The 27,620-nt window shown below is 39.2% G+C and overlaps 1 protein-coding gene across 1 annotated transcript in view; it reads left to right on the forward strand.

The window, feature by feature from the left end:
- Positions 1-8,963: 8,963 nt before the first annotated feature.
- RINT1 (RAD50 interactor 1) overlaps positions 8,964-27,620 on the forward strand; it is a 625,783-nt gene continuing 607,126 nt past the window's right edge. Inside the window, exon 1 of the mRNA XM_044088530.1 lies at positions 8,964-9,264. Within this exon, the coding sequence (XP_043944465.1) occupies positions 9,037-9,264 (228 nt within the window). The 5' untranslated portion in view covers positions 8,964-9,036. The remainder of the gene's footprint in view (positions 9,265-27,620) is intronic.

The following is a 27,620-nucleotide window of genomic DNA, read 5'->3' on the forward strand; positions in this document are numbered from 1 at the left end:
AGACCACTCTATAGTTATAAGACCAGCGGATAAGGGTGGACTAGTTGTGATTATGGATACCATGAAGTATATGAACAATATGAAACTCATGTTAAGTAATGCAGAATTTTATGGCATTATTGGCTTAAATGAGATAGGTGTGAAGGTATTTCAAGTGTATGATACATTAGATGATTTATACCGTAGTAGAATTATACCAGATACACTTTTGAAATATTTAAAAGTATGTAATCCACTTATACCAGAGATAAAAGGGCTGCCCAAGGTACACAAATCCTTAGTTGATCCACCCATGCGACCAATTGTCGCAGGCCAAGGGTGGCTTACTGAACCCTTTTCTATCCTATTGGAGTTTTTTTTGAAGCCCTTAGTTGAAAAGAATAGATATATACTAAAGGATAGTAAACACTTCTTGGTTGATTTATATGAATATACTAAGACCTTGGATGACTTTGAACCATATATCCTTGTAACTCTGGATGTCGTTAATCTTTTTACGGCTATTCCCAATGCTGAAGGTCTGTTAATGTTCCAGAATTACTTGAAAAAGAACTCTGAGTTTGATGATGAGTTTATTGATGTTCTTTCCCTGTTCTTGGAAATTGTACTCGAAAATAATATATTTGTTTTTGGGGATGATATGTACATACAAATGGATGGCGTAGCTATGGGCACTTCGTGTGCCAATAGCTACGCCAACATTGTAATGGCCAATTGGGAGGAAGAATCTTTATTTACACTGGACATATTTAGAGAGAATGTGGGATATTACAGACGTTTTGTGGATGACCTCTTCCTTATTTGGAAGGGGGATGAGGCATCCCTACTATCATTTGTACATAATATTAATAATATTACCACCTTCCTTAAATTCACATTAAATTATTCTACCTCGGAATTGTCCTTTTTAGATATTAATATCATGAGACTCAACAGTGGGCTTTTGAATACATCTATATATAGAAAGCCCTGTTTTAGGAATACCCTTTTGCATCGGATTTCTGTGCATCCAAAGTTTGTATTTGAAAATATAATGAAGGGACAGACCATGAGAGCTTCTAGGCTCAATCCTTGTCCACTAAGCTATTCATTTGAAATGTCTACCTTAAGAGATAGACTTTTAGAAAGACACTATAGTTCTAAGGACATAGATAGACATATGAGAGAAGTAGATTCATTAAGGAATGGTGTAGCGAAACCTTACTTTTCAGATTGGGAAGGGATTAGTAACTTACAACCAGTAGCCACCAATGAATATCCCAGGATGTCGCTATATTTCACTAGGGATGTAGATAAGATCATTGACATTATTAAGAAACACTGGAAAGTCATGAGGCTGGATGAGGAATTATATAATATAGCGGGTATATATCCCTGCTTTGCGTACAGAAATAAACAGAATCTAAAGAGAAAGCTTTGTAATCGACCAATGACTAGTCTAGGGAATGAATTAAATAGAGACTATAATACAATATCATGTCAACAATGTTATCAATGTTCATTTATAGACTCTAGCATGACTTTTCGACATCCGATTACACACAGGGAATATTCATTTCATACCTGTACAAGTTGCACAACCACACACATAGTGTACTTAGCCCGTTGCGTTTCTTGTACAGCCTTCTATATAGGAAAGACATGCCGGCAGTTATGAGAACGCATCAGAGAGCATATTTATGCCATCAGAACAGGATCTGAACATAATGCGCTTGCCAAACATATCAAATGTATGGGGGCAGAACATCATTTCACTTTTTCTGTATTACAGCAAGTTAGGCTTAATATAAGGGGTGGTAACGTAGATGCCCATTTACTTGAATGTGAATTAAGGTGGATAATTAGACTCAGAGCGGACAGACGACCTGGGCTTAATGATAAGATACATGTTAAACCTCTATTAAGTAAGAGAAGATTATTTAGAACATAACACACACTTCTTATGAAATTTTTCCTATGTGTGTCCCTCTGATTGTTTAGATTATATTAATATATACTTGTTTATATGTGTTTAACTTTTTATACATTTTAATATATTTTAATGAATGAGATGTCACTGATGTCATCGAAATTTTTATTCTGCATTGGCTAGATTTCAACCTATCAGTTTTAATCTGTTGCTATTTAAACATTTGTATTTGCTTGATGACTTTGTAGTTTGATAAAGCCTCTGGGTGAAAGCGCTAACTGTTGCTAGCTCATATTAAAGTATTTTTTACTCTACGCTTGTCAGCCTTGATTTTGGGATTTAATCAAGATTTCTTGGAGAGTTTGTGACTGTGAAGAGTTCGTGGCTGTCTTCTTTGCCTGCATGTGGACTTTTTATCATCTGAATATCTGTTTAAAATTTCTTCCATTTTTCCAGCCTTTTGTTGTTTGATTTGATATGCTTCATTAGTGTTTCATTTATTTTAACCAGGTCTGTGTGCAGTTGTCTTATGCTTTCCTCTAGGTTACTGGAAGTCATGTCTGGAGCTTGCACTACTTTTTGCTAAACAGCTGCAGTACTTTTTCCAGACGGTGTTTTTTCCTCACCTTTTGCATCTGATTTTCCTTCAGATCCTCTTGATATTTTTCCTTGGGATCCTGGCAGTGCACTTACTAACTGGTTACTGAAAGTTACCCAGAAATATAAAAGTCCATTGGCCTACTCTGCTGACTTTCTGTTTTCACACCAGGAGAGCCAGAATTAAGCTGTTACTCAATGTGTAGCCATCATGGAAGTCCTTCCATATTATATTATTTTATGCCTGATAAAACCAGAAAAGGACATTTCAGTACTGAATAACAGTCTGAGACAGTTTCAAGTCTTTTTGGGATACAAAATTAATGAAGATAAAACAAAAGCAGTAGCTGTAAAGTATGTACCCACACACAAATTGGTTTATCAATGCCCATATGTATGTGGACATGAAAATATGAAGTACTCGGGATTATGGATTAAAAAGGATTCTGTTGTGGCAGCTAAGGATATGTGAGAAGAGATTAAAGAAAAGATAATAAAAAACTGAGAAATGGGAATCTCTGTTTTATGGATATGGATAGCAAGATACAAGCAGTCAAAATGTTTTATTCCCTTTAGTTTTATAAACAGGTCAGGGATATTTTATCAACCAGAGGAGAAGTTGTGGATAACAATTAATAAATAGCTGAAGGATTTTATCTAGGAAGGGAAGATGACAAGTCAAGTGGGATAAGCTGATTCTTCCAATACAGTCTACAGTAGACTCCCTCTTATCCGGTCTACTTTTTAAATGGCCATCAAATTTCTTCCATAGCCCTAGCAAAAGACAACAGAAAAGAAAAACACTTATCCCTCCTCTGGGCTAAATAATGACAGACATTTGATTTTTAGACTTCATATTCATTAGCAAAATGCATGATAACACAAATCTTGGTATTCTAGCTGATTTATAACCTATAAATGCTATTTTGTATGCATTTTCTGATTAACTAGTTATTTGTTTATCTAGCCTAAGGTCCAGTCCCAGTGAGACCAGATAAGAGGGAGTCTACTTTAAGTGGTCTGGGATTACCTGATTTGAAGGGGTATTTCAGAGCTACATAGTTAAGGTTCCTATACGTAGCACAAAAACCAGAAATGTAAAATTCAAAGTAGAAAGGGTTGATGACCAAACAATGGGAAACTCAAGAAGCAAGGAGAGACTGGGATTTTGGATGCATATCCTTAACAAGAATAACAATAACCAAACATAATATTATATTCATAAAGTAGAATAAAGAATTCTAAGAACTAAGCCAACATGGGAATAGAGAAAGGAAATCCTGTCAATAGAAATTACTGCAATTAGGGATATAGACAATAGTCAAAAGGGTGGTGGAATTTATTAGAGAAAACTGGCAAAGGAACCAAGGTATTGGGAGCAAATAATTAGAGAGTGAAAGGTAATAAAATTAGAAGAGGTCAAAAATTTATTTGAACTGCAGTCTAGAGATTTGCCTTACTAATCAAAGATTGATATAAGGGAATATAGGCAAAGAGAAAAAAATAGGGAGATCCTAAGTGAAAGACCAGGACTGGTAGAGTTTTTAGTAGAATCTAGAACAGAAGCTGCTGTTTAAAAAGGTATAATTAGTAGAGCATATAAAATATTACATGTTAACTATAATAATCAATCAGAAGAGGTTAGAAATGATTGAGAAAAGAAACTGGATAAGCAATTCACAAAGAAACAATGGGGAGATATATGTATATATCTCAAATATGCAACAAAATCTAAAATATTTAGGATCTTTGCTTGGAGATGTTGACATAGGTGTTTTTATACCTCAAGTAGACTCCAGAGAATTTTTCCTTGGGTAGATAGCAAATGTTGGAGGTGTGATGGGGAAGAAAGAAGTAACTGAAAATATATAATTTGGGATTGTAATGAGTTGGCAGACTTTAAAAACTCCCTGCAGGCTACTTTGTCAGAAATACTGGATGAGCAAATTGGTATAACTAAGGAATTTATTTTTTAAGGTATTTTACAGAATTGGAAGACATAGTAAGGTAATCTAATTATGTTGGCTGCCAAAAAAGCAATTATTAGAAAATAAAAATCAAAGTCTAAACCACTTGTACTAGAAGCAGTGAATATAGTAACAGAGATAAAACAGCTGGAAATTGGATCTTTAGAAAAGGGTAAGAGCAAATTACAGAGAAGAACTAGGAATTCTGGGAACAATATTTGAAGTATAACATTTTGTAGGAGATATGAGGTTTAAAAGAAGACAGGATTTGAATGAACTATGTAATATTTGACTGACGACTTGATATATTATAAGTGATTGTATAATGTTTACAACTAAAATATGTCAGTACAGTTTGTTTTTATATAAATGTATGATTGCCTATGACATAAATGATAATTTAATAAAAATGTTTCTTATTAATAGAAAAAAATAAGTGAGCAAGCAAGCAGAAGGAGGGACTCTGTGTTCTCTGTGTTTCATTGGGTAACAATCCTTATACAGAGACTTTGCAGTGAAACATTTTCTATTGATTCCAAGGAAAATGCTTTACCAACAGAAAAATACACAAAAGCTGATCAGAAGAATCACGAATATTTTGTATTTGAACCAGGTGTTGGGAGATGGAGATAAGTGGTAAAAAGACCTGCAACATAGTGAAATTAGAGAATAAATGGAAGACTGTAAAGCATCAGTCCCATTAGATATATGATTAGACATGTGAAATGTGGTTTTATAAGAAGTGGCTACCAAAGATTGGAATTTTCAAACCAAATGATGAAGTCAACTGGCATTGACGAAAGTGCTTAATGTTTAACTGTAATAAACGAACTTCTGAGGACTCACAGCGCTAGTGCTCTTTTTTGGTTTATTTAAAGACTGGAATTTTGTTGTCTGAGATAAACTGGTGGGTGAACTGTAAAGCATATACTCCACTTTATCATTAATGTTTTGAGTGACAGTGATAGGACTGAAGTAACTGTAAAAAAAAAACATGTTTTGTTCTTACTAATATTTGTATAACAATTTCATGATATAGGATTACCTAATTTGAAGGGGTATTTCAGAACTACACAGTTAAGGTTCTTATACGTAGCACAAGCAGAAAGATATAATTCAGAGTGTAAAGTGTTGATGATGAAACAGGGGAAAGCTCAAGACCCAAGGAGAGACTGGGATTTTGGATGCAGATCCTTAACGAGAATAACAGTAACCATACAGAATGTTATATTCATAAAGTAACAGAAAGTATTCTAAGAACTAAGCTAATACTGGTATGGAGAAAGGAGATTCAGCTGATAAGGATGACTGCAATTAGGGGTAGAGATAATAGGCAAGAGGGGTATGGAATTTACTGGAAAAAAACTGGCAAAAGAACCAAGGTATTGGGAGCAAATTACTAGACAGAGAAAGGTAACAGAATGGGAAGAGGCCAAGAAGACATTTATACTGCAGGCAAGAGAATGACTTCCTTACCAGGGTCTGAGAGCATAAGCAATGAAAAGGATAGGGGAATCCTGTGTGATAGACCTGCTCTGTACAGTTTTTTAGTTGAATCTAGAACATTTAAAATATTGTACTATAAGAATCAATCAGCGGAGGTTAGAAAAGACTAAAAAAAACAGATTGGATAAGGAATTTACAATGGGAGGACATATGTATGGCTCCCAAGTATGCAACGAAGTCTATAAGTCTAGTTTAGGGTTTTTGCTTGGAAGTGTTTGCATCAATATTTTTGTACCTCATGCAGGCTTCAAAGAAGTTTTCCTCAGCTAGATGGCAAATGTTAGAGGTGTGATGGGGAAGAAAGTGGTAATTGGGAACATATGTTTTGGGAGTGTAATGAGTTTGCAGATTTTAAAAATTCCCTACAGAGTACTCTGTCTAAAATTGTGGGTGAGCAAATGGGTGCATCTAAGGAAAGGATTCTTTTGAGCTTGGACACAGGATCTGAATTGCCTAGATATGTTAAGTTATTGTTAAGTTTAATTCTTGTGCCTGCCAAAACAGCAATTACTAGAAAATGGAAATCAAAATCTAAATCAACTGCATTTGAAATATTGAATATTGTAATAATGTTGAAAGAACTGGAAGTTGGAGCTTTAGAAGACGAAGGAGCAAATTACATAGAAATAAATGGAAATTGTGGGAACAATGCATGCAGAATAATGGGTGGCCACTGTGGTGCAGTGGTTAGCTTTGCCACCTTACAGCAAGAGATTCTCCAGTTCGATCCTTGGCTGGGGTACCTTCTGTGCAGAGTCTGCATGTCCTCCCTGTGGTTGAGTGGGTTTCCTCCGGGTGCTCCAGTTTCTTTCCACATCCCAAAGACATGCTGTAGGTGGATTGGACACTCCTGCCCTAGGCGTGAGTGCATGTGTCTTCTGTGGAATGTTGGGCGCTGGGCTGGCAACTTGACACCATAAAACTCCAGTGCCAATCATAAGTGGACAGGTGATCCACTGTGGTGACCCCTAACCGGGAAAAGCAGAAAGAAGAAAGCATGCAGAATAATGTTCAGGAGTAGGAGCGAGGCTTAAAGTAAGGCAGGAACATAGCAATTTATGTAATGTTGGACTGATGACATTTATAAAAAAGAACATATGTGATATAAAATGTATGTAACTGGAAACATGTTAATATGGTTTGATTTCTTTTACATTAATGTATGTTTTCCTCTGTCTGAAGTGATAATTTAATAAGGGTGTTTTTAAAGGGCAGCTGGTTTCCTATTAAATAAAGAATAATCTTCTTCTAGGATCACAGCTATTTCAACTAGTACATTAGGATACTGAATCCCCTTTTCACCAAAATGATTTCTAACATCCCCTCTTACAACCACATTCCTGCTCATGTTCAGCCCTTCATACTCGCAGGACAAAACTCCAATGCACACATAGCAGTTTCTTGATTCTAGTCCTTAAACATTGGCAACCCACTCTCCATACCTAAAGGAATTCTTCATCTGCTCTAAATTCAGACACCAAAAGAACTCATCTATTTTAAATTTAGACCTCCTGTTAAAGGCATATAGGAGTACAAATGCTACATCTGGCCATATCTCTGAACTTGGACTACACCAACACCTTGCATTCACACCACTCAAGCGTACCTCATTTTGAGTCTTAGAAAAGTGCATTCCCACATTGAAAGGCTCTGTCACACATTCCTCATATCCATGTTAAATCTTCTTCTTCTTTCGGCTTTTCTGGGTTAGGGGTCACTACAGCGGTATCACCTATCCGCTCATGATTGGCAGTGGAGTTTTAGGGTGTCGAGTTGCCAGCCCAGTGCCCAACCTTCCACAGAAGGCAATCACACACAGTCACACCTAGGGCCAATTTAGAGTGTCCAATCCACCTACAGCATGTCTTTGGGGTGTGGGAGGAAACCGGAGCACCAGGAGGAAACCCACGTGACCACAGGGAGGACATGCAGACTCCGCCCAGAAAGCACCCCAGCCAAGGATCGAACCGGAGAACCTCTTGCTGTGAGACGGCAATAATATTAATTAATAAAATAACTTTTTATAAGTATAAAGTAGCACAAATTAACCACCCTGGGAGCTTCTTAGTTTATCAGTAAGCTGTTAGTAAGTGTTCCACATTTTGGCAGTGTTCCATTTTATGACAACACACCTCTGAATCTCTTGGCACAAGAAATCTGGACAGAGGCAAAAATAAGGGGGCCCAAAATAGGAACATATTTTAAATATCGCTGTTATAAACTTAAAAAGTTGCTAGAATAATAGATGTTGCATTGGTATGCATTTTTATTGTGTGAAATGCTAATGTCTGTGACTTCAAGCCTCAACCATTTACCAGAAAAAAACAAACATTTCACAAGCTCTAGACCAAATCTATTAAGCAAAAATCTGAGCATTCTGCGAATACCTGGGCAGTTGAGAGATTAGTATGAGAAGTAGTGAGAGGGAAGGACTGAAAATTATGCTCACACAACTCCATTCTCCTTACTCTAGTAATTACTCTTACTTTCAACACAAAACTCACAACTCCATTCTTCTTACACTGGTATTTACTCCTACTGACATCACAAAATATATGTTCATACCAAAATTACACATTTCTTTTCTTTCTCCTAATACATTTGTAACAGCAGTTATCGCATTAACATTTTGATATCACTTTAACAAACAGTGTTATATGAATTTGCTGTGTTTACATTTATTTATTTTTTTCTGCTACCTTGGCTAATCCTGCAACTGGTTACCTAGGATCACTGTTTTACCATCCCGGTAAACAAATAAACTAAATACATTCAAGAATGGCATTTCGCGACAGGTGCGTGTTGTAGGCTGTAATTCAACACACACACACACACACACACACAAAGAGAATTAAGTGTCATTACAATACACTTTTGTAAAATCCTTCCGGCGATACCCCACTACCAGCATTCACTGAGAGCCTACCATAGCCACTTGGACTACATTTCCAGAGACGGAGCCCTACGTGTCATAATTACGTCCGATTGCTAGTGTCACGTGATATGAGACAGCTTCGATCCTTTCCCCTAATAAAATCTACTGCTAAAAGCTGAATAATGGAAACTGAGACTAACTGTATACCTTATAATGATGACAGCAGTATATTGTGCATGAATGGACAATCGAGGAGTGTGAAACAAGAGACAGATTCAGACGGCTGTGATATCCCTCAGTATGTTGTTGAGTTTGTCGATAAAGAACTTGGTCATGATATCAAGTCACTAAAAAAGCTGACGAAACTTATTGCAGATTTGGCAGAGGATAAAAAACGACTGGAGGAGCAGGTTAGTTGCTACCAGGTCAAAGAAAAAGTCACTGACGTTTTGACAGTGTAGGTAGAGGATTAAAGATACTAGATAAGAGTACAGTACAGTGTGATACTAGATAAGAGTACAGTACAGTGTAACATTGCTGGTTCTAGAGTATTATTAAACTGCCACCTCTCCGGATGCTTTGTGTTCAGTGAAATGTTTGCTATTGGAATAGGCTGCACAACTGACTGTATCCTCCATAAGTTCAACAAGGCGTGTTTTCAAATTATGATCAAAATCTAAGATGCTGTATTGTGGACTTTGGTTCGTTTCTTATTTTTCAAACGCCTTATTCTAGTTTTGAGGTACTTTATGGAAAGTTAGATACATCATTACTATACTTTAAGGATATTTGTCATTTTCATATGTTTTTACTGGGCATGATGTTTTGTGACCTGTTCTAAGAGGTAATCAGTCCAGTAGGAAAAACATCTGTACTTGTGTTTTTTGTATTTTTACATCCCTTTTTTGCCTCCGCATACACAAAAAATAGTCTGCAAACGTTAAGCCTTAGTATAGAGAGCAAGGTTGGTGTAACGGTTAAGATGTTTACCTCATAGACAAAAGATACATGGTTTGATTCTCACTAAGGGAAACTGACTAGACTTAAATAGTCCTCAAGGACAGCTAGCCTGTACTTAGTGTTAAGGTTGGCATAATGGCTAAGTTTACCGTACAGGTACAACATGTAGGGTTTGATTCTTGGATAATTGCCTAGGCTTATAATGGCCCTCAAGGGCAGTTAGCCTAGTACAAACCTATGAATATAGAATTTTGTCTGAAAGTCCTAAGCAACTCTGTGATCGCAAAAGATGTGTAGGTGGGGTAGAACAGATGTGCTACTAATGCAGTTTTAAATGTACAGTAGTGCCGTATCTTGCTTCATCTAGAAATGTCTTGCTGCTGTTTAGTGTCATAATTTCACCGTTATTCATTCTTCAGTAATCTATTTTAATCTGTTTTTTGAGAATTTCAAGGGAGCTGGTGCTTGTGCTAACACTTCCCTGAAGATAGGGCAGTAATACTAACCTCAATAGGGGCACTCGTCTGACATATGATTCAGATATGTGGGAGGAAACAGGAGTACCAGGTAAAAACCCATGCCGACACACTGAGGACATTCAGATTCTGCACAGAAGGCACTTAATTTGAGAAAAGAACTGGAGAACCAAGTGCTGTGAGGCAGCAGTATTAACTACCTGTGTTATTCTGCTACCCATGGTGTTGCAAAAGTGCATTCTGTTAGAATTATAGTGGCTGAAACACTTTTTACCCACCAAATTTAGTATAGTGCCAGTTACTAGATAGCATTGCAAATAATGCAGTGGGTGCGTGAGGAGCATTTATTAACCTCACTGTGCCAGATGTGAGGTTTACAGTTTCTTGCTCTGCAAGTATATGATAGAGTAGGTTCATCATAATGACTAGTATGTTGTCTTTCATGACTGAAAATGCAGGCAGAACTTCCTGGGAAGTGTTGATCTTCTTATTACTGTTCAGGTGGTGACTTTTTCATTTTTTGACCCTCCCTGTGAAGTTAGTGAGAGAATGGGCTGTGTTTTCTTGTATCAAGTGACTGGTAGAGACTTGGGAGACAAGAGACTGAAGAGGAGTGAGGAGTCGAACATGAAGTGGGGCATGTAGAAAGGAGATGTCTGTAGGAGAGAGAGAATCTACTAGCGACCCACCCTAGTAGCAGGTATGCGAGACATGTAATTTAGTAATAGAGTAGTACAGTTAGCTTGAGAGTTTGACATTGTGTTATTTTTTTTATAGGTGGATTCTGAGTCCGGGATAATGGGAATGGAACCCATCACAGCTTTGCATCTTGTGTCTATGTTACAGACAAATCCTTGATATAAGGGCACTAAGGAAGTAGTGTGTGTGTGTGTGTGTGTGTGTGTGTGTGTGTGTGTGTGTGTGTGTATGTATTAGAAGCTCCTTCTCTAGGTTTGGTCTGAAGAAAATTACTTAACAGGAGCAATACTCTTTACGGTTCCCATGATCTGGACATAATGCTTTCCATTAAGTTACTGTGTATCACACTGAATAGATTGTCTTTAAGTTGCCCGAATTTGTCAGGGTAAATGGTGTGATGAGTGGCTTTTTTCTGTAAGTGCTTAAGATGGGGTATTAATAAAGAGTAATGACAATTCTACAGTGGCTAAATTGGAACCCAAAAGAATACAAGAAAGTAATGGTTTGAAAATAATTGCCCCATTAAAAACTGGTAGTTTTTTTTATTTTTCTATCTTTCAGAACTTTCACCGTTTGCTTTTCTATGTTTATTTTTGATTTGTTCATAATTTGAATTCATGGTGTAGGCACACTGAAGGAGTTCCTGTGTGAGATGACTACCACTTTACCTTCTATAAAACAATTTCTGAAGTACTCTGATTCAGATGTTACCTTCCTGGACACTGAATTCACCATACATGATGGAAGAAAGATAACCCAGACAGTTCCAGTAGTAGTAGGAGCAACGGGGTCTTAAAAAAACTATCTAAAATCGTATTTAGATGTTACCAATACATGTAACTCTGTATGAATTTGCAGGAGTCATTACTGAGCACATTGAAGGTGCTGCAAAGAACACTTCTGGCTGACATCGAAGATTGAAAAATACTTATTTCATGAATTTAATCGTACTTTGACTTAGGAATGGGATTCATTCTTGTCATGGTGTTAGAAAATTTATACTTTGTGGTATTAGAAACCCAAACGCCTTGGAGAAGTTGAAAAATATGGAACTCTACAGATATACCTTTGTCTGCCACTGTGTGTGTGTAATTATATATACATTTATACACATACTTGTATATAATAGAGAGAGGAGGTCTGCATGGAAACTAATTGTTGCCGTCATGTATAGAAGTCTGTCATTTAAGGTCCTTTATTACTGTATCTGCTCTATCAAAAGAAAGAGGTACACAGTTGGTAAATTGGAAGGAAGCTTTTTCTGCTCAAGGCCATTTTGCTAGAGTTTTTTTTTAACACCTTTATTGAGTCATCACTTGTAACATAGGCACATTTATATAAAAGTAATCAAGCTGTATTAAGTTAAAATTAACATTGTTTCACATATATTGCTGTATATCATATAAACTAAGCAACATTATATAAATTATTCAATTCGTGCCTCTTTTTGAAAAAAGCATTTTCACTAAACTATCACATATTACAACATAAGCAATCCTAACATTTATATAAATGAAAACAAACCACACTGACACAATTCTAGTTGCAAACATTATGCATCACTTATCTACCCAGTCATTTTCAAACATTTCATAGCTCGTTTAATTCCTGCTTTCTTTTAAACTTCATTCCTCCTCTGTATGTATTGTTCCCACAATTCACATTTTTCCTATGTAGTTTGCTCCTACCTGTTGTGCTACAGAGTTTGACAGACCAGTTGCATATGCTTTGTAGCTATTAGAACAGCTACTCCAGTAAAAGAAGAGGACCACCAAAGACAATATTACAGTAGTAGTTGCATGTCATTATGCCAGTATTAGAAACCAGAGTAACTACAGTGAATGTAGGGAATTTGTAATTGTTGGTGTAACAGATATAGTTCATAGGTTCATACCAGGCTATCTGCCCTAGGGCATTTATAAGCCTAGCCAGAGTGTGTTTGGCTTTCGCCTCCCATTTTAAATTAATTTTGCTATGCCCTTTTTTGAGGTTAGTATACTGTGCCTCTGTCTAACAGTGACACAAAAGTGATACCCGGGGTAAACCTACGATCCCCCATCCACTCATCAAGATTCCTCTTGAAGAGAGTTAATGAGGGACTCTGCCTAACCTGGACTGGGATTTTATTCCAGAGTGAAGGGAGCCTCTGGGTTTTGAATCTGTCCCTCCAGCATGTCCTATTTATTTTAATGCTGAGGTTCAAGTCTCTCGAGCGCATAGCTCGATGGGATTTGGATTTTCTGAGGTGCAGCATGTCCATTAATTCCAGGTTGGACATGGCTTTATACATCAGGCACAGATTGCCTCTGAGCAGGCGGTATGCCACTGAGTAGAGCTGGAGTTTCTTTAACTGGGCAGCATATGGCATCTGTTTGAGCCCTTTGATCCTCTTGGTGAGGTACTTTTGGGATCTTTCCAGTTGCTGCAGGTGTCTGGTAAGGTACATCCCAAAAGGGGCATTGTACTCAATTATGGGCCTGATGAGGGATGAGTAAAGAGGCACGATGACATCCCCTGATCTAGATGTGAATCCCTTCATGATTAGGTGGGCTATATAAAATGTTTTTCTAACCACTTTGGCCACGTGGTTGTCAAATGAGAGATTGCTATCAACTTGGGTCCCCAGGTCCCTAATTACTTCTTCCGTACTTAATGGATTACCACCCATGTGGTAATTTGTGGGCACTTTGTTTTTGCCAAAGGGGGATGACTATACACTTTTTGGCGTTTAGCTTGAGGCCATGGCTCTGGCATCAGTTGTCTGTTTCTATGAGGCCCTTTTGGAGGATGCTTGTGTCGGCTGGAGAGTCGATTATGGCGCCCAGTTTGCAGTCATCCTCGAACTTGGTCAGCCACAGTCCTTCCGTGTTGGCCTGTACCTCCGTGAAATATATACCGAACAAGAGAGGTCCCAGGACTGAGCCTTGTGGGACGCCACTTGTAACTGGTTTGGAGTCTGACATGGCTCCAGCGATTCTAACCATGTGAGTTCTGTCCTTGAGCCAGTTTGCAACCCATCTAGTGACATAGGGGTTTATATTTAAGCTGGTGAGCTTATCTATAATGCCCGAGTGGGGTATTGTATCGAAGGCTTTTGCGAGGTCCAGGTAGGCTGTGTGGACCACCTTCCCCTCGTCAATGGCCTTGGTGACTGTTTCAAAGAAGTTAATGAGCATATGTTCCAAAAGGTCAGTGTAGCTCAAGGAGTGTTCTGTTAATTTTAGCAATTCAAACTTTGTATGGGGTGTTGTATTAACTTTTGTAGTTCAAACTTCGTATAGTGTTTTGCTGATTTGAAGTGTTATATTAATTATCTGCCCATTATTATTAAGCTCTGCCACGTATTTTCTCAGTGGTGTATATTGTCTGTAAAATCTGTGCATGCTGTAAGCCTTTATAATTTCTGTTGATGCATTATACCTGTACTGTAGGGTCATTAAACAGTCCACTTAATCTGGTTAGCAAAATAAATACATTTTTCAAAAGAAAAAGTGACCTCCAAACATTCTTCAGCTAGAACAATTTAAAAGCTTTTCTCCTTGAGTCTCCACTGAAAATTTGCTTGAGCTCAGTTGGACCAACCCGGTTAACAAATACCAAATAAATAAATAAAGTACCTTATTTCAGGCTGCATTATTTTATACAATCGTCTAACTTGTGTAGACTTACTGTAAAATACAAATTAAAACCAAAACAAAGCACAATCCAGAATAGTACAAATCTCTGCACTTTGTCAGGAATTCTATTTTCAAATGTTTTGAATGGCACAGCACAAACTTGTGACTTACTGAAATATTTGGATCTTAACCTCAGTAAAGACAGTGGTATTATCTCAAACAGCAAAAGCAAATCATGATTAGTAGTTATCAAGAGCAAAAGGGCGTTGGTAGTTGCTTATGAGTGTAAAGGCAAAAAACATGCTGAAATTTCTGGAGTGCAGTTGTTGAAAAATACCAGGAGAAGCTGGGAATGGTCTTTGATCGTGTCTGTATCTGGATTTATTCTACCAGGAATATTTCCAGTCTCAGGTCTTTGGCTCTTTCCAGCACTTTTTTCATGACCGGTGAGAACCACATTGCTGCATGCTGACTGTTAGTGGTACCCCATCTAGTAGATTTCCCACATTATCTCCCCTAAAGCAAATGAAGTCAGGCTTTCTGTTCTGATTGCAATTATTTACTTTTTGTTGAACCTTTCTAGCTTGACTACTTCAGTCAGCCTGTCCTTACCCTTATTCCTGGTGGGCATTTTCCAGTCTGTTAGGCAGTTTGAGGTCTTGAGTCATCCCTCTCCATTTATTCCTAGAATAGGGGAATATTTCAATCTGTCACTGGCAGGTTGAGTTCAGCAGTCTCAACAACCCTTTTTATTGCTGTCCATTCATTGATTATGATTTTTTTAAACTCCTTATCTGTTATACTTTGGTGGTTTTCTGAGGGTATTGATTTATACCAAACCTTTTCCCTTTTGTTTCAAGTGACTTTGTTAGGAAGCTTACCTTTTGCACCATACTCTTCTCAGCCTCTTTTTTTCTCCCCTTTTCTTTTTAAACACCTTTATTGAATTATCACTTGTGACATAGATAAATTTGCATTTACATAAAAGTAATCAAACTGTATTTACAAATTAATATTATACTTCACATATATTGCTATATATCATATAACCTAAGAAACGTTACATAAATTATTCAATTCCTGCTCCTTTATTTTAGCCAGAAACATCTTTATTAAACCATAGCTTATGACATAAGCAGTCATACATTTATATAAATGAAAACAAGCCACACTGACACAATCCTAGTTGAAAGCATTTTACATCACAAACCATACTGACATACTCCTAGTTGCAAACATTATACATCAGTTATAATCTACCAAATCATTTTCAAACATTACATTGGTCCTGCCTTCTTTTATACCTCATTCCTCCCCGTAAGTACTTTTCCCACAATTCCCATTTTTTCTTATGTAGTTTGCTCCTACCCTTTTCTGAAGATCTCATTTCCAGTTGTTTTATGTCTGTTACTATATTCACATCTACTAATACAGTTGCTTTAGATTCTTATTTCCATTTTCTCTTCTCTCTAGAGCATATCTCCACCTCCCCAGAGTGTCCTCCACCTGTTCTCTACTCTCACTACAGATCACAATGTCATTTGCAAACATCATAGTCCACGGGGACTCCTGTCTGATCTCGTCTGTCAACCTGTCCATCACCATTACAAATAAGAAAGGGCTCAGAGCTGAACCTTTTTGTAGTCCCACTTCCACCTTAAACGCATCCGTCACTCGCACGCAGACCTCACCGATGTCGCACTACCTTCATACATATCCTGTACCACTCTTACATACTTCTCTGACACTTCCGACTTCCTCGTACAATACCACAACTCCTCTCTAGGCACCCTGTCCTATGCTTTCTCTAAATCCACAAAGACACAATGCAACTCCTTCTGACATGCTCTGTTCTTCTCCATCAACACTGTCAAAGCAAATATCGCATCTGTAGTGCTCTTTCCTGTATGAAACCATACTGCTGATCACTAATCATCACCTCCCTTCTTAACCTAGCGTCCACTACTCTTTCCCATAACTTCATGCTGTGACTGATCAATTTAATCCCTCTGTAGTTACTACAGCTCTGCACATCACCCTTATTCTTAAAAATCGGTACCAAAACACTTTTCTCCATTCCTCAGACTACCTCTCACTTTCCAAGATTTCATTAAACAATCTAGTTAAAATCTCCACTGCCATTTCACCTAAACACCTCCATGCTTCCACAGGTATGTCATCTGGACCGACAGCCTTTCCATTCTTCATCCTTTTCATAGCTATCCTTACTTCCTCCTTGCTAATCCTCTGCACTTCATGATTCACTATCCGCATATCATCCAAACTTCTCTCCCTCTCATTCTCTTCATTCATCAGCCCCTCAAAGTAACCCTAGCACCACCATGTCCCATATTCTGTCTTCATGTTCCAGTTTCCTTGTTATACGACTTGTGTTAACCTCACTTCCTACTTAGTAGCATTCCCAACTCTTGTCATCTTTCTTCCTTTTCGTCTAGTGTTTCAGCGTCACTCTCTGTTTATTTACTGAATAGTTGAATGATTTATTATTAACCTGTTTAAAATTCTTTGTTTCTTGTCCTGCATTTGTTGACCACTAATCCCCCTGTCAGAACTATACCCATTCTTTCCAGGAACATGTGTTTGAGATGAATGCTGTTTGTCTGACTGACAGTGCCATGGCTTTATTTCTCAAAGCCAGGTTCAATGAGTGGGAGCTGGTGCACTTTCTCCACTGTTGTGGGTCATGGGGTTGGTTTATGTAGGCTAGGGGTGTTGAAGTCTTTCCCCACACAGAGGAGGGTGCATGGGGCTTAGTCACTGTAAAAAAAAAAAAAAAAAAACTTAAATTCCAATTTGCTGAAGGTAGCTTTCCTTGATGTATTTTTTAAACATGTTTGGAGAATAATCCTTGTATTTTTCATTCCTTGCTTCCTGTTTGAGAGCCAGTCATGGCTATGTCATTTATCCAGGCAGCCATGAGGGAATTTTCTCTGCCCCTAACTCTTTCTGTGTCAGTGACTGACTTTTTCGTGTGCAGATATGAGGATCTGCTCTGCCTTCCCACACGAATGTGTATAATCCATACGTGCTTCATGAAAACTACTGCTCAGATATGGCTTGTTCAACCAAATGCACACCCCTGGCCGACAAACTGCTTGCAATGCCCAGTTTTTTTAGTAGGTGCTGGCACTACAGTGAGCTTGGCTGCCTCCCTTCCCAAAATGGGTGAGCCAATATGTGTGCCACTCATTCCCATTCTCCATTCCTCTGGTACCTTGGTCACTAGTCAGTTTTGCTGAGTTAGCTGGTTTGGAGTCTGGACTTTGTGTTTCCACTTTGTGAAGTCAATACCATCCTAATGCTTTACCCTCTATTCCATTGTTCCTTTTACTGCTGTGAATTCCTGCTGTTAGTAAATTCTTGCTTCTACCTGCCCTTTTTATTAGCATCTTTGTTTGTAGTTTGTTCTTTCACTGTATCATTTCTTTGACCCATTCTCCTATCTTATACCATCCTTTTCTCAAATGCTTGCTGTTTTACCCTACTACTGTGCCCACCTTTTGGTCCATTTGCTATCTTCTGTTTTCTAGGATTAATGAATTCTTTTGTTTCCATGCTACTGTTCTTTGTCCTCTCCAGGGGATCGTGGTTTTGTGTAAGTCAGTTTTTATTAAGTCACATTCATTAGTGATAATAACAAGTAGTGCAGTTTGTAGAGCCTTGCTATTCAAGTTGTATATAGTGGCTGCTGTACTTGTGAGAGAAAGGGAGAGAGGCACTGGGGATTTGGATGTTAAGTCTGTGTTTTGAAACTGTGGTTGACATATTAGGCTGCCGCATTTATGGGAATGATTCTCAACAGGGAGTGAAAATAAATTTCCTTTACTGTGCTGTTGCCTTTTCTCCAGGGCAGTGTAATGGTGAAGCTGGCATATTTAACTAAGAGAGTGTGAGGTAGTGGTTGGTGGTCAAGGGGGCTTCTCCAAAATGCGTGTTTTTTTATTTGTATGTGTTAACTGGGGTAGAACACTGATCCTACTGGGTAATTTTCTGGGGATTTGTGAAATTTCAAGTTGGCCCAAGGCTCCTAAGATCATAGGAAGTTACTAGGCTAATGGCCCTAGGGCCCTTACAAGCCTAACCAAGTTCTACCCTTATTTCCACGATCAGCACCTGTTGCTCCTTTCCAAGATGGACACAGGTGGGACCCCTGAGGTGACTTTACGGTTACCCACCCAATTGTCCAGATTGCAGTTGAAGAGGGCCAATGAGGTGCTCTGTTTGACATGAAGTGAGAATCCATTCCAAAGGTGTGATAAAAACTCTGTGAGACAAATTTGTCCGTCCAGAAGGTTCTATTAATATCAAGTACCAGGTTAAGGTCTTTAGAGTGAGTAACCCATGTACCATTTGACTTTCAGTATTTCCAATAAAGAAGGGTCAAAGATTGCTTTATATGCAAGGCATAGATCACCTCTGAGTAGTCTGTATGTTGCAGAATAATGTGAGAGTGATTTCAGATTATTCAAATTGGACAGATGCTGAAGATCTTGAATCTTCCTTGTGAGGAACTTTTGTGGTCTCTCCAATTGCTGTAGGTGCTTGGAAGGATACATACCAAAAGGGGCATTTTACTCAGTTATTGGCCTGATGAGGGAAGAGTATAGAGAGGTTACAACTTTCTTTTCTGGACGCAATGCCCTTACTTATGAGATGAGCAATATAGAATGCCCTTTTACTATTGTGGAGACATGGTGATCAAAGGTAAGGTTGCTGTTAACCTGTGTGCCTAGGTCTCTCTCCACTGAATGTGTACTTAGGTTGGTGGTGTTGATGTGGTAGTTAGCAACATCACTCTTATCGAAAGGGTTAATGCATTTTTTTTACATTGAGTTTAAGACCATGACTTTTGGTACCAATCATTTATTTAAGACCTTCTTATAGGATATTGACATAATTTGGAAATTCTATGACTGCTCCCAGTTTGCAGTCATCAGCAAACTTTGTCAGCCACAGACTTTGTGTTATTTTGTACTTCAGAGAAATGGATTCCAAACAGTAGGGGTCCCAGGACCTGATCCTTGTGGAACACCACTGGTTACAGGACTGCTGTTTGAGGTGGATTCCCCTATTTTGACTATATGGGTTCTATCATTGAGCTAGTTAGCAACACTTCTAAAAATATAAGGGTTGATACCTGGCTGGGTGAGTTTGTAAATGATGCCAGAGTGGGTGATAGTGTCAAAAGCCTTGGCTAAGTCTAGGTAGGCTGTATGTACAGACTTCCCCTCACCCAGGGCCTTGGTGACTATCTCAAAAAAGTCCACCAAGTTTAGCAGGCATGATCTCCCTTTGACAAATCCATACTGAGTTTGGTCAAGTGTTTGGAGATTACCTATGTCTTTGTTGATAAGGTACATGTTGATTTGTTTCATGGGCTTGCAGATTAGGCTAGTCAGGCTAATAGGTCTATAGTTCCCATGGTCAGTGGAAGCACTGCTTTTGTGCAAGGGGATAACTGTGGCTGTTTTCCTTTCAGCTGGGGCGAAGCTAATATTGAAAAGAGTACCCAGTGGTATTTCTAATTCTTGTTTGAGCCCATGAGGAACGCAGCCTGGGATGTTATCAGGTCCCATAGATGCTGTGTTTTTGGCCTTAGAGAGGGCGTTTATGATCAGAGATGCAAGGTAGAGGACAGGTGGTAGGGATGTCATGGGGTACATGTGGTGAGGAAAGGGGAGTGAAGTTTTCACAAAACCTGCCTGCTAACAGGTTAAGTATGTCCACAGGCTCAGTATATGTTGTATCATTAACTACCAGTTCGGCACAAATCTGGGCCTTTCCTTTTAGGTTACAGATGTAACTAAAGAACGCCTTACAGTTGTCCTTAATTGAGGAATCTAATTTGGATTCGTAGCAGCTTCTTCATCGTATTGTAAAGCCTGTTAATGGCAGTTGTCCACCAGGCAGGTTTGCTCTTCCTTGAGCTTGTTTTGGTCCTATCAGGTATGGCCAAGTTAATGCAGTTATACAGGTGTTTGTATAAAGCATTGGTGTAGAACTCAGCATAGTTGTCAGTTCCATCTGAGGGAGTAGGCACAGTAAAGCTATTTATGCATCCTGTAAGAGGTTATAATCTCCTTTGGAGAAGTTGTTTAGTTGCTTGCTGCTGGGGGGAGGTCAGGTGTTGTAGTTACTTCGAATTAGTCTGATTTGTGATCACATCTCACTAGGGAAGATCTCACAGTGGGGATGCTACAGTGGATTCCCCATATTGGTAAGCACCAGATCCAGGATGTTGGCACCCCTTATGGGGGTGTCAACGAGCTGGTCCGGTGCCGTGGAGTTAATGAAGTCAAGGAACCTTTGGTCAAGTGAGGCAGAGCACAAGTAATTTACCCAGTCAAAGGATGGTTAGTTAAGTCACCCAAAACCAGGGTGTTTGACTGTATCTTGGCAGGCTCAGGTAGATCCAAATATGTAGAGTGGGTGTCCTGATTCATGGAGGGGGTTCTGTAGCTGGCAATGAGTTAAATAGATATCCTACCAACAGTTAATTGCACCAGAAGTATCTCCAGGGAATCATACTGTTTAACCAGTCTGGAGGTGTATTTATCTTTAATGAATATTGATACACCACCTCCTTTAGTTTTCATGCCTTCTGTTTGTGGTCTGAACGTGTGGAAGGAGGTGTAGCCTGGTATGGTTGGGGTGCTTGCCACAGCCTTGAACCAGGTCTCTGTGACTGCACAGATGTCTAAATCTTCCAAGGTGAGAACTGCTTCGAGTGAATGCAGTTTCATGTTAAGACTCCTTACATTTAGCAGCATAACCCTGAGGTTGTTTTTAGATGAAGTTTTTATATCGGGAATATGTCCTTGATACACCGCCTAAAAAAGACACTACGGGGGTGGCAAGAGGCTTAGCCAGTAGCCAATATCCCAGGGGTGATGGATGAAGACCATCTCTGGCAAAGCATCAAGGTCTGTTGATCATTTTTTCCAAGGCTGACCGATACTGTATCCCCTTAGAAACTAACCCAATTATTGAAGTCAGTCGTTTTCTGTTTGTATTGAGGCATTATCTTACGTGAAGGTAAAATGCTGCTTTAAAGCTAGGGACATACCTGCCTGAGACACATAGAGAGCTCAGTCATGTCTCTCTTCATATACTCCAGAGAGGTATGTCTCAAGTCATTCACACCATCAGAGTCTTAACCGTACCTGTTTTTGAAAGACTTGAGTGCCTGTGTGAAATGGCAGATCCTGGCACCTGACAGCTGACCGTGACCTCCTCCTTATCCAGCTTGGTGAGAGGGACATCTGTGTGTCTCACGATGGACTCACCTATGACTAATATGTTTGGCTTTGTGTTTTACCGTAAGGGCTTGACAGTTGAGACACTGGTGCAAGAGCTATTGTGTATTGTATTCTACAAAAGAAGTATTTTGTGTAGCATGCTTGTGTTTGTGTTTGTGTTTGGTATGTTTCTGCTGAAGACCTCCGCATATGTAGGTATGTGTGATGTGAGTTTGGGTGGAGTAGGAGGTGGGGTGTGGATGCTGACAACCCGTTCATTGTCATGTGTACTGACTGGTGTGTAAGAGAGCATGGATTCAAGGTTGTTAACATAGTTGCATCTCTCACATGTTGATTTTTTGTGGACTAGGAGTAGAGGGTTGTCTGACAACATGAAGTATTTGCTACACTGCCACAAGATACCCATTTCAACCAAGCTGACTGGAGAAACTGTCGGAAATTGTCTTTTCATAGTGCTGGGTAAATATATATGGTCAGGAAAGGCAGTCACAGTTAGGAATGGCTATTGTGTGAGAGGTGTGTTGGTACCTCTGAGGCTAGGTTTAGTGTTCCACCTGACGGTAGAGGAGGGCCTTGGGGAAACTTCTGGAGGACCACAAGCAAAGTGCTAAGGGAAAATTTTATGAAGCAAAACATTTACGTTTATAACCACCAACGGTAACCACCAGTGTGTGGCAGTGGGCGATGGTGTGCTAACACACAAACATGCGCAAATGCAGGGCTTAAATAAAACTAGAAATAACCCTTTTATCTCAAACTAACCAATAAGGATGCTGTCTCTGAGCTCTAGTCCAGTCACCCTTTTAGATGGGACCAAAACAGCACTCTCTTCCCACAAGGGTGCAGAAGAGACCTCTCCAACAAAGATGGCTTGAATTTGATGCTCAGAAGTTACAAAACAGACTCAGAAACAGCAAACCTGGAACTGGGCTATGCTACAGCTGAATAGTACAGTATACAGTAAAATGTGGCAAAAAAAAAACAGTTTAGACAGTAGAATGCAAATACAATTAAAAGTGCTATACAAGAGCAAGAACAGGCACTTAAAGTTATTTGGGAGCAACAGATGCCTCAGATCTTTCAGTATCTCAGTGAATAGCTGGTTTGGTGCTCAAGTGATATAAAACAGTCTAGATTCAGGAAATCTGAATCCAGTCTATGCTACAAAACGCAGGAGCACCAGAAATCCAAATTGTATAAGATGATGTCATGGTCAAGTTGTAGTTTTTGATAGCGGCTGTTGTGATTTTTATGGATTGCTTTAGATGTTGTATAATTGAATTTGATGTTCCTACATTTTGTTAATTCACTCTGAACCCCTGATCAAGTCTATCTATAGCATTCTTTTTGTCATTTCCATTGTCAGAGTCCCTTTGTACTTTCATCTTGAAGCTTTTTCCTCTGTCCATTTCTTCCTTCCCTCAGTATTGTCTCCCTTTCCTACTCTTTTCTTTTCCTTTGAACAGCCTTCTGGTTCGCTTTTTCCATCTCCATTGTAAATTCCCACAGCAGACATCCCCCGTGCCTCCCCTGGGTTATTTCTTCTTTTTTCCTTCTCTTCTGTTTCAGACTCATGCCTGGGCACCCAGGGCTGCGCTTTCCATTCTTTTTAGTCTTTACCTGATAATGCCTGTCCACTTCTGCTTTATAAACTCTCTCAAATCTATTTCTACTGACTTGTTCTCTTCCATCCTTGTCACTTGTTCCACTTTTCACTTCTGCTTTCTGTTACTCATTGTGTTTTTATTCTTTTGATGATTTCTGACCATGTATCGCTGTCATTTGCCTTGCCTGTTTTTACCCTTTTCCCTCTTCGTTTTGTCTCTTGGTTTTACTGTATCCTTCTGGCTAGTCCCTTTCTGTTCCATCTCACAAACTAGAAAGTTTCCTGTCCTCCTTCAGCTGTCATATTTTCCCTAATGGCCCTTTTCTTGTACAAACCCCACATTCCCATCCACCACAAATCTCCCACTGGCAAACCTCTGCCCCATACTCTGAGAATCTTAAGCAACTTTGTCTTTCCCCTCTCTTCAATCTGCATTGCCTCCTCCATCTTGCCTCATCCTTCTTTCCTTCTTGGAGTTCTTTTCTTTATTCCTGTAAACCCAGCATTGCTTCTTCCCATTCAGCCTGCTTTCCTGTGTTGTCCTGGTCCTTACTTGTTCATTTATTCTGTTCACTGTGCTTTTGATTTGCTGTTCCTTATTGTTAGTCCCTGGATCTTTTCCATGCAATCCCATTTATCATGGCATACTGCACATATTTGATTTGGTAGGGCTTTGGATGCAGGAATTTGATGTTGTATGACTAATTTGCCAGGATTATGACTTCCTGGGTTCGTAGAATTTTCTTAAGATGCAGAAACAACTGTCATGGTCTCATAAATCACAGCTCTTATAAAAACCTCCATCTCCTTCCCACTGTGGAAAGAACGTGCCTCATGAGACTGGCCCCAAGCTGTCTCCTGCAATTTTGGTTTAGTTTTTATCCAGAAAATTGAGGCTATTCTAGGTGTGTGTACATGTGGGGAGTTCTTCCTTTACCGTCTGTTATATTGGCCTTAGTTTCAACTCCCCATGCTCCAATATGCCTTGACATCATGATGGCTTAAATAAATAAATACTTCTGTGGCATATATAATTTTCTCTTGTAGAATCGCACTATTAAGTGTTTGCTGTTATTTGGCCTTTCTCGAGGTATCAAAAGGTGTGTAGTCTACTTGGGTGTTAAGTGATGAAACACACCAGCCTTATTGTAAGGGTTATCTTATGGGAAATATCTTCAAAGGTTTGCATCAGTTTTCTACTATTAGCTCTTTTCCTTTTTGTAAGTTCTGCCAAGCACCACAGCAGTCAAGGAGGCAGAAGAGAGAAAAAGATTCCAAACAAAGCTGCGTGTTTGGTTGCCATGCAGTGCTTCTAAAACCTACTGTGCAGAAGGCAAAGTCTCAAGTGGGTTAATCTTTGCCTGCAGTTATTGTGGTTCTCCATTGCTGTCTGCTAAAGTCCTAAGAGGGTGTTAGGGCTGTGGCTTCTGCTGAGCCATCTGACTCCCCACCAAGTGGTATCAGCCCTGTTAAAGAGTTGCCATTTTGCCAGACCCTGCCCTTCATTCATTTTCCAATATTTGAAGGAGACCTATTTTTTGCTGCGTCATAAACTGATTGCAACTGCCTGGAGCTGACCGTTAAATAGTTAGCCTCCTTGATGATCTCTGGATATTGGATCCTAACTGAGACCTGATGATCTTCCATACAACCAGCATCTCTGTTCGAAGTACTGATTAGCATGTTAATTTTCCCCCCAGTACTGTATAAAATGATGCTGGGGGCACTGACAAGTTCTTGTTGGACATAGGTGACATTCATTTTGGTGATCCTGACCTTGAGTTCAGTGATGATTGGTTCCTCTAGCATCAGTAAGGCAAACGGCTGCCCCATTGATGTTTGCCCTGTGGATACTAGTTGCACACAGACATTCTTATGAATCAGCCACTTATGGCTCCCTCATAGTATCTCTGGTATGTTCGGTGGATGCCGTCAGTCCTGTCTACTCATGCCATAGTAGTAGGCTAGCTACAGCCACGGTCAGCATTTCATTGAGCAGATTGCCATCCAGGTTGGCTGTGTAATGGCAAGCCGCTACTTTTTTTTCCCTCTGTAGAACCTTTGCTTTCCCATGAGGTTTTCCTTCTGTTGGCATACATCATAGAGGATCATTCTTTTTCTACTGCAGTTGCTTCCTTGGTAGCTTTAGTACCCCAAACGAGTAAACCTGACTTCCTGTGAATTTGTTGCAGCAAAAAAAGATCCATAGAGAGTTTTAGTAAGTACAGACCTATATTATTTCCTGTATAATGTAATAAAATTTCAAAGAATATGGGTGAGAAGGAAGATGTTGCTTCTTCCTCCTGATGATCCCATATTCATCGAAATAATAAGATTATTGCAAGAGGGGTTATGCTGCTGTTTCTCCAGATGAGGTTATAGCAAGCATCCAGAGTTATGGAGCAGTCCTTTTGTGTGGTTCTACCTGTAGCAGATAACTACCAGAAAATTAATTTAATAGAACTGAGAACACCCAGACACCATGGCTGAAGTTCCAAGGATGGCATATAGGCTCTTCCATTCTCCTCAGAGGCTGGTTGATTTGAGCAGAGAGACTTAAACTGGATTGTACTGTTTCTGATGCATCCTCGAATTGGAATACTACTCTACAGGTGGAAGCCATCCATTCCCCTTTTGGGAAGTCCTAGACTCTTGACTGCCAAAAAGTGATTTTTATTTTTGTTTCTTATACACTGTCTGCCAATGCACTAAACTACAGTACACAAATTATTCTACTTTCAAAACAAACATACTTGATGATCTCTTTCAGTTGGAAAGGTCACACCTGATGGTGATGTCAGTGAAAATCTTAAGACTTAATCTGCCACTTTCTCTTATTGGCTCCTTAACCATCCAAATAGCATTTGTTACATTTGAGTAAGCCAGGATTGCAGGATTCAGGATTGTAATGTGCAAGCACTCTGTCTTCTGCATTTTAACCCCTTTTCCTAAGGATGTCAAAATGCCTTTCATGGCTTTATCATTAAGGAGAACTTTTTTAATTAAATTAATTTACGGGGGGGGGGGGGCATGAAAGAGATGTACATTCTCAGCAAAATTTCTTGCATACCTGAGGAGCCAACAGTCCTTGCAGGGCCCACAGCAGAAAATCCATCAATGTCACAAGCAGATCTCTGTCTAGTTGTCAGGAGCACTGTCCAGAGACCACGGTCTTTTTTGTGGTTGGTCAAAGGCATCCCTAAGGTAATAAATAGCAGTCCTGACCCACTGGTGATGAGGAAGAATTACTCACAGCTGACAGATGGTACAGGAAATGATGGCTAAAGACTATTAGTTGTTTTCATTCTCATCTGTACCCCATATCCTGTTTTCGTTCCACAACATCAAAGAAAGTGACAATGTGGAAGGTGCATATCAATAGGTAGTCAGAACAATCCAGCTGGTCCTTCAGAAATGGTAAGTATTTAAGATTTGTTCTGGCTTTTTAATTTCTGAAAAGTTGAAGGATCCATTCCTAGATTAAGCAGCTTAATCACCTTTCTCTAGAGTCCTTGCTGTCATGCTGTTAAATCTTTTCCATCAAGAGGAGATGGATTATGCTTTTGGATCTTCAAGATCAGGAGTCGTAGAATGGGCCTTTAGTTCCACCCACTTAGGCAAAAATCACTCTCTGTTCAGAAATGTGCCCTTTGTTATTACTTTATGAGCTAGTATTTTTACCAAGATCTTGGAGCTAATTGCAGCAGCAGTGAGGCTACAAGATGATCAAGCTGCTTCCTTATCAGGGTGGTTGGTTGTTTTTAGTGGCCAATGGCAGGAATTATCCTGGTCTGTGGAGGAGAATCCTTAGCATGTCACTAAGGCTGTCTCTGCCAGAACAGAGAGCTTTTTAGCCAAGCCTAGTTTAGACTTCAGATTTTTCTGACCCATTTGGAGTTTACTGATAAGTTCCTCTTTAGTTTTAACTAGAATGTGGAACTATGTAGGATAGCTGTGATTTTCTACAGATGACGCAATTGGCGAAAAGAAGTGTTAAAATGTAAAACAGTATAAAATAGGCCATTTCATCAGTTGACATGTTTTCATCTTTTTAGTCATCAATTGTTTAATTAACATAAGCTATTTTTGACTCTCTTACAGCTGATCCTCAGCTGTTTCTGGTGCCTC

The sequence above is a fragment of the Protopterus annectens genome, chromosome 11.part0, assembly GCF_019279795.1.
Source record: "Protopterus annectens isolate FY-2018-M chromosome 11.part0, PAN1.0, whole genome shotgun sequence".
Taxonomy (NCBI): Eukaryota; Metazoa; Chordata; order Ceratodontiformes; family Protopteridae; genus Protopterus; species Protopterus annectens.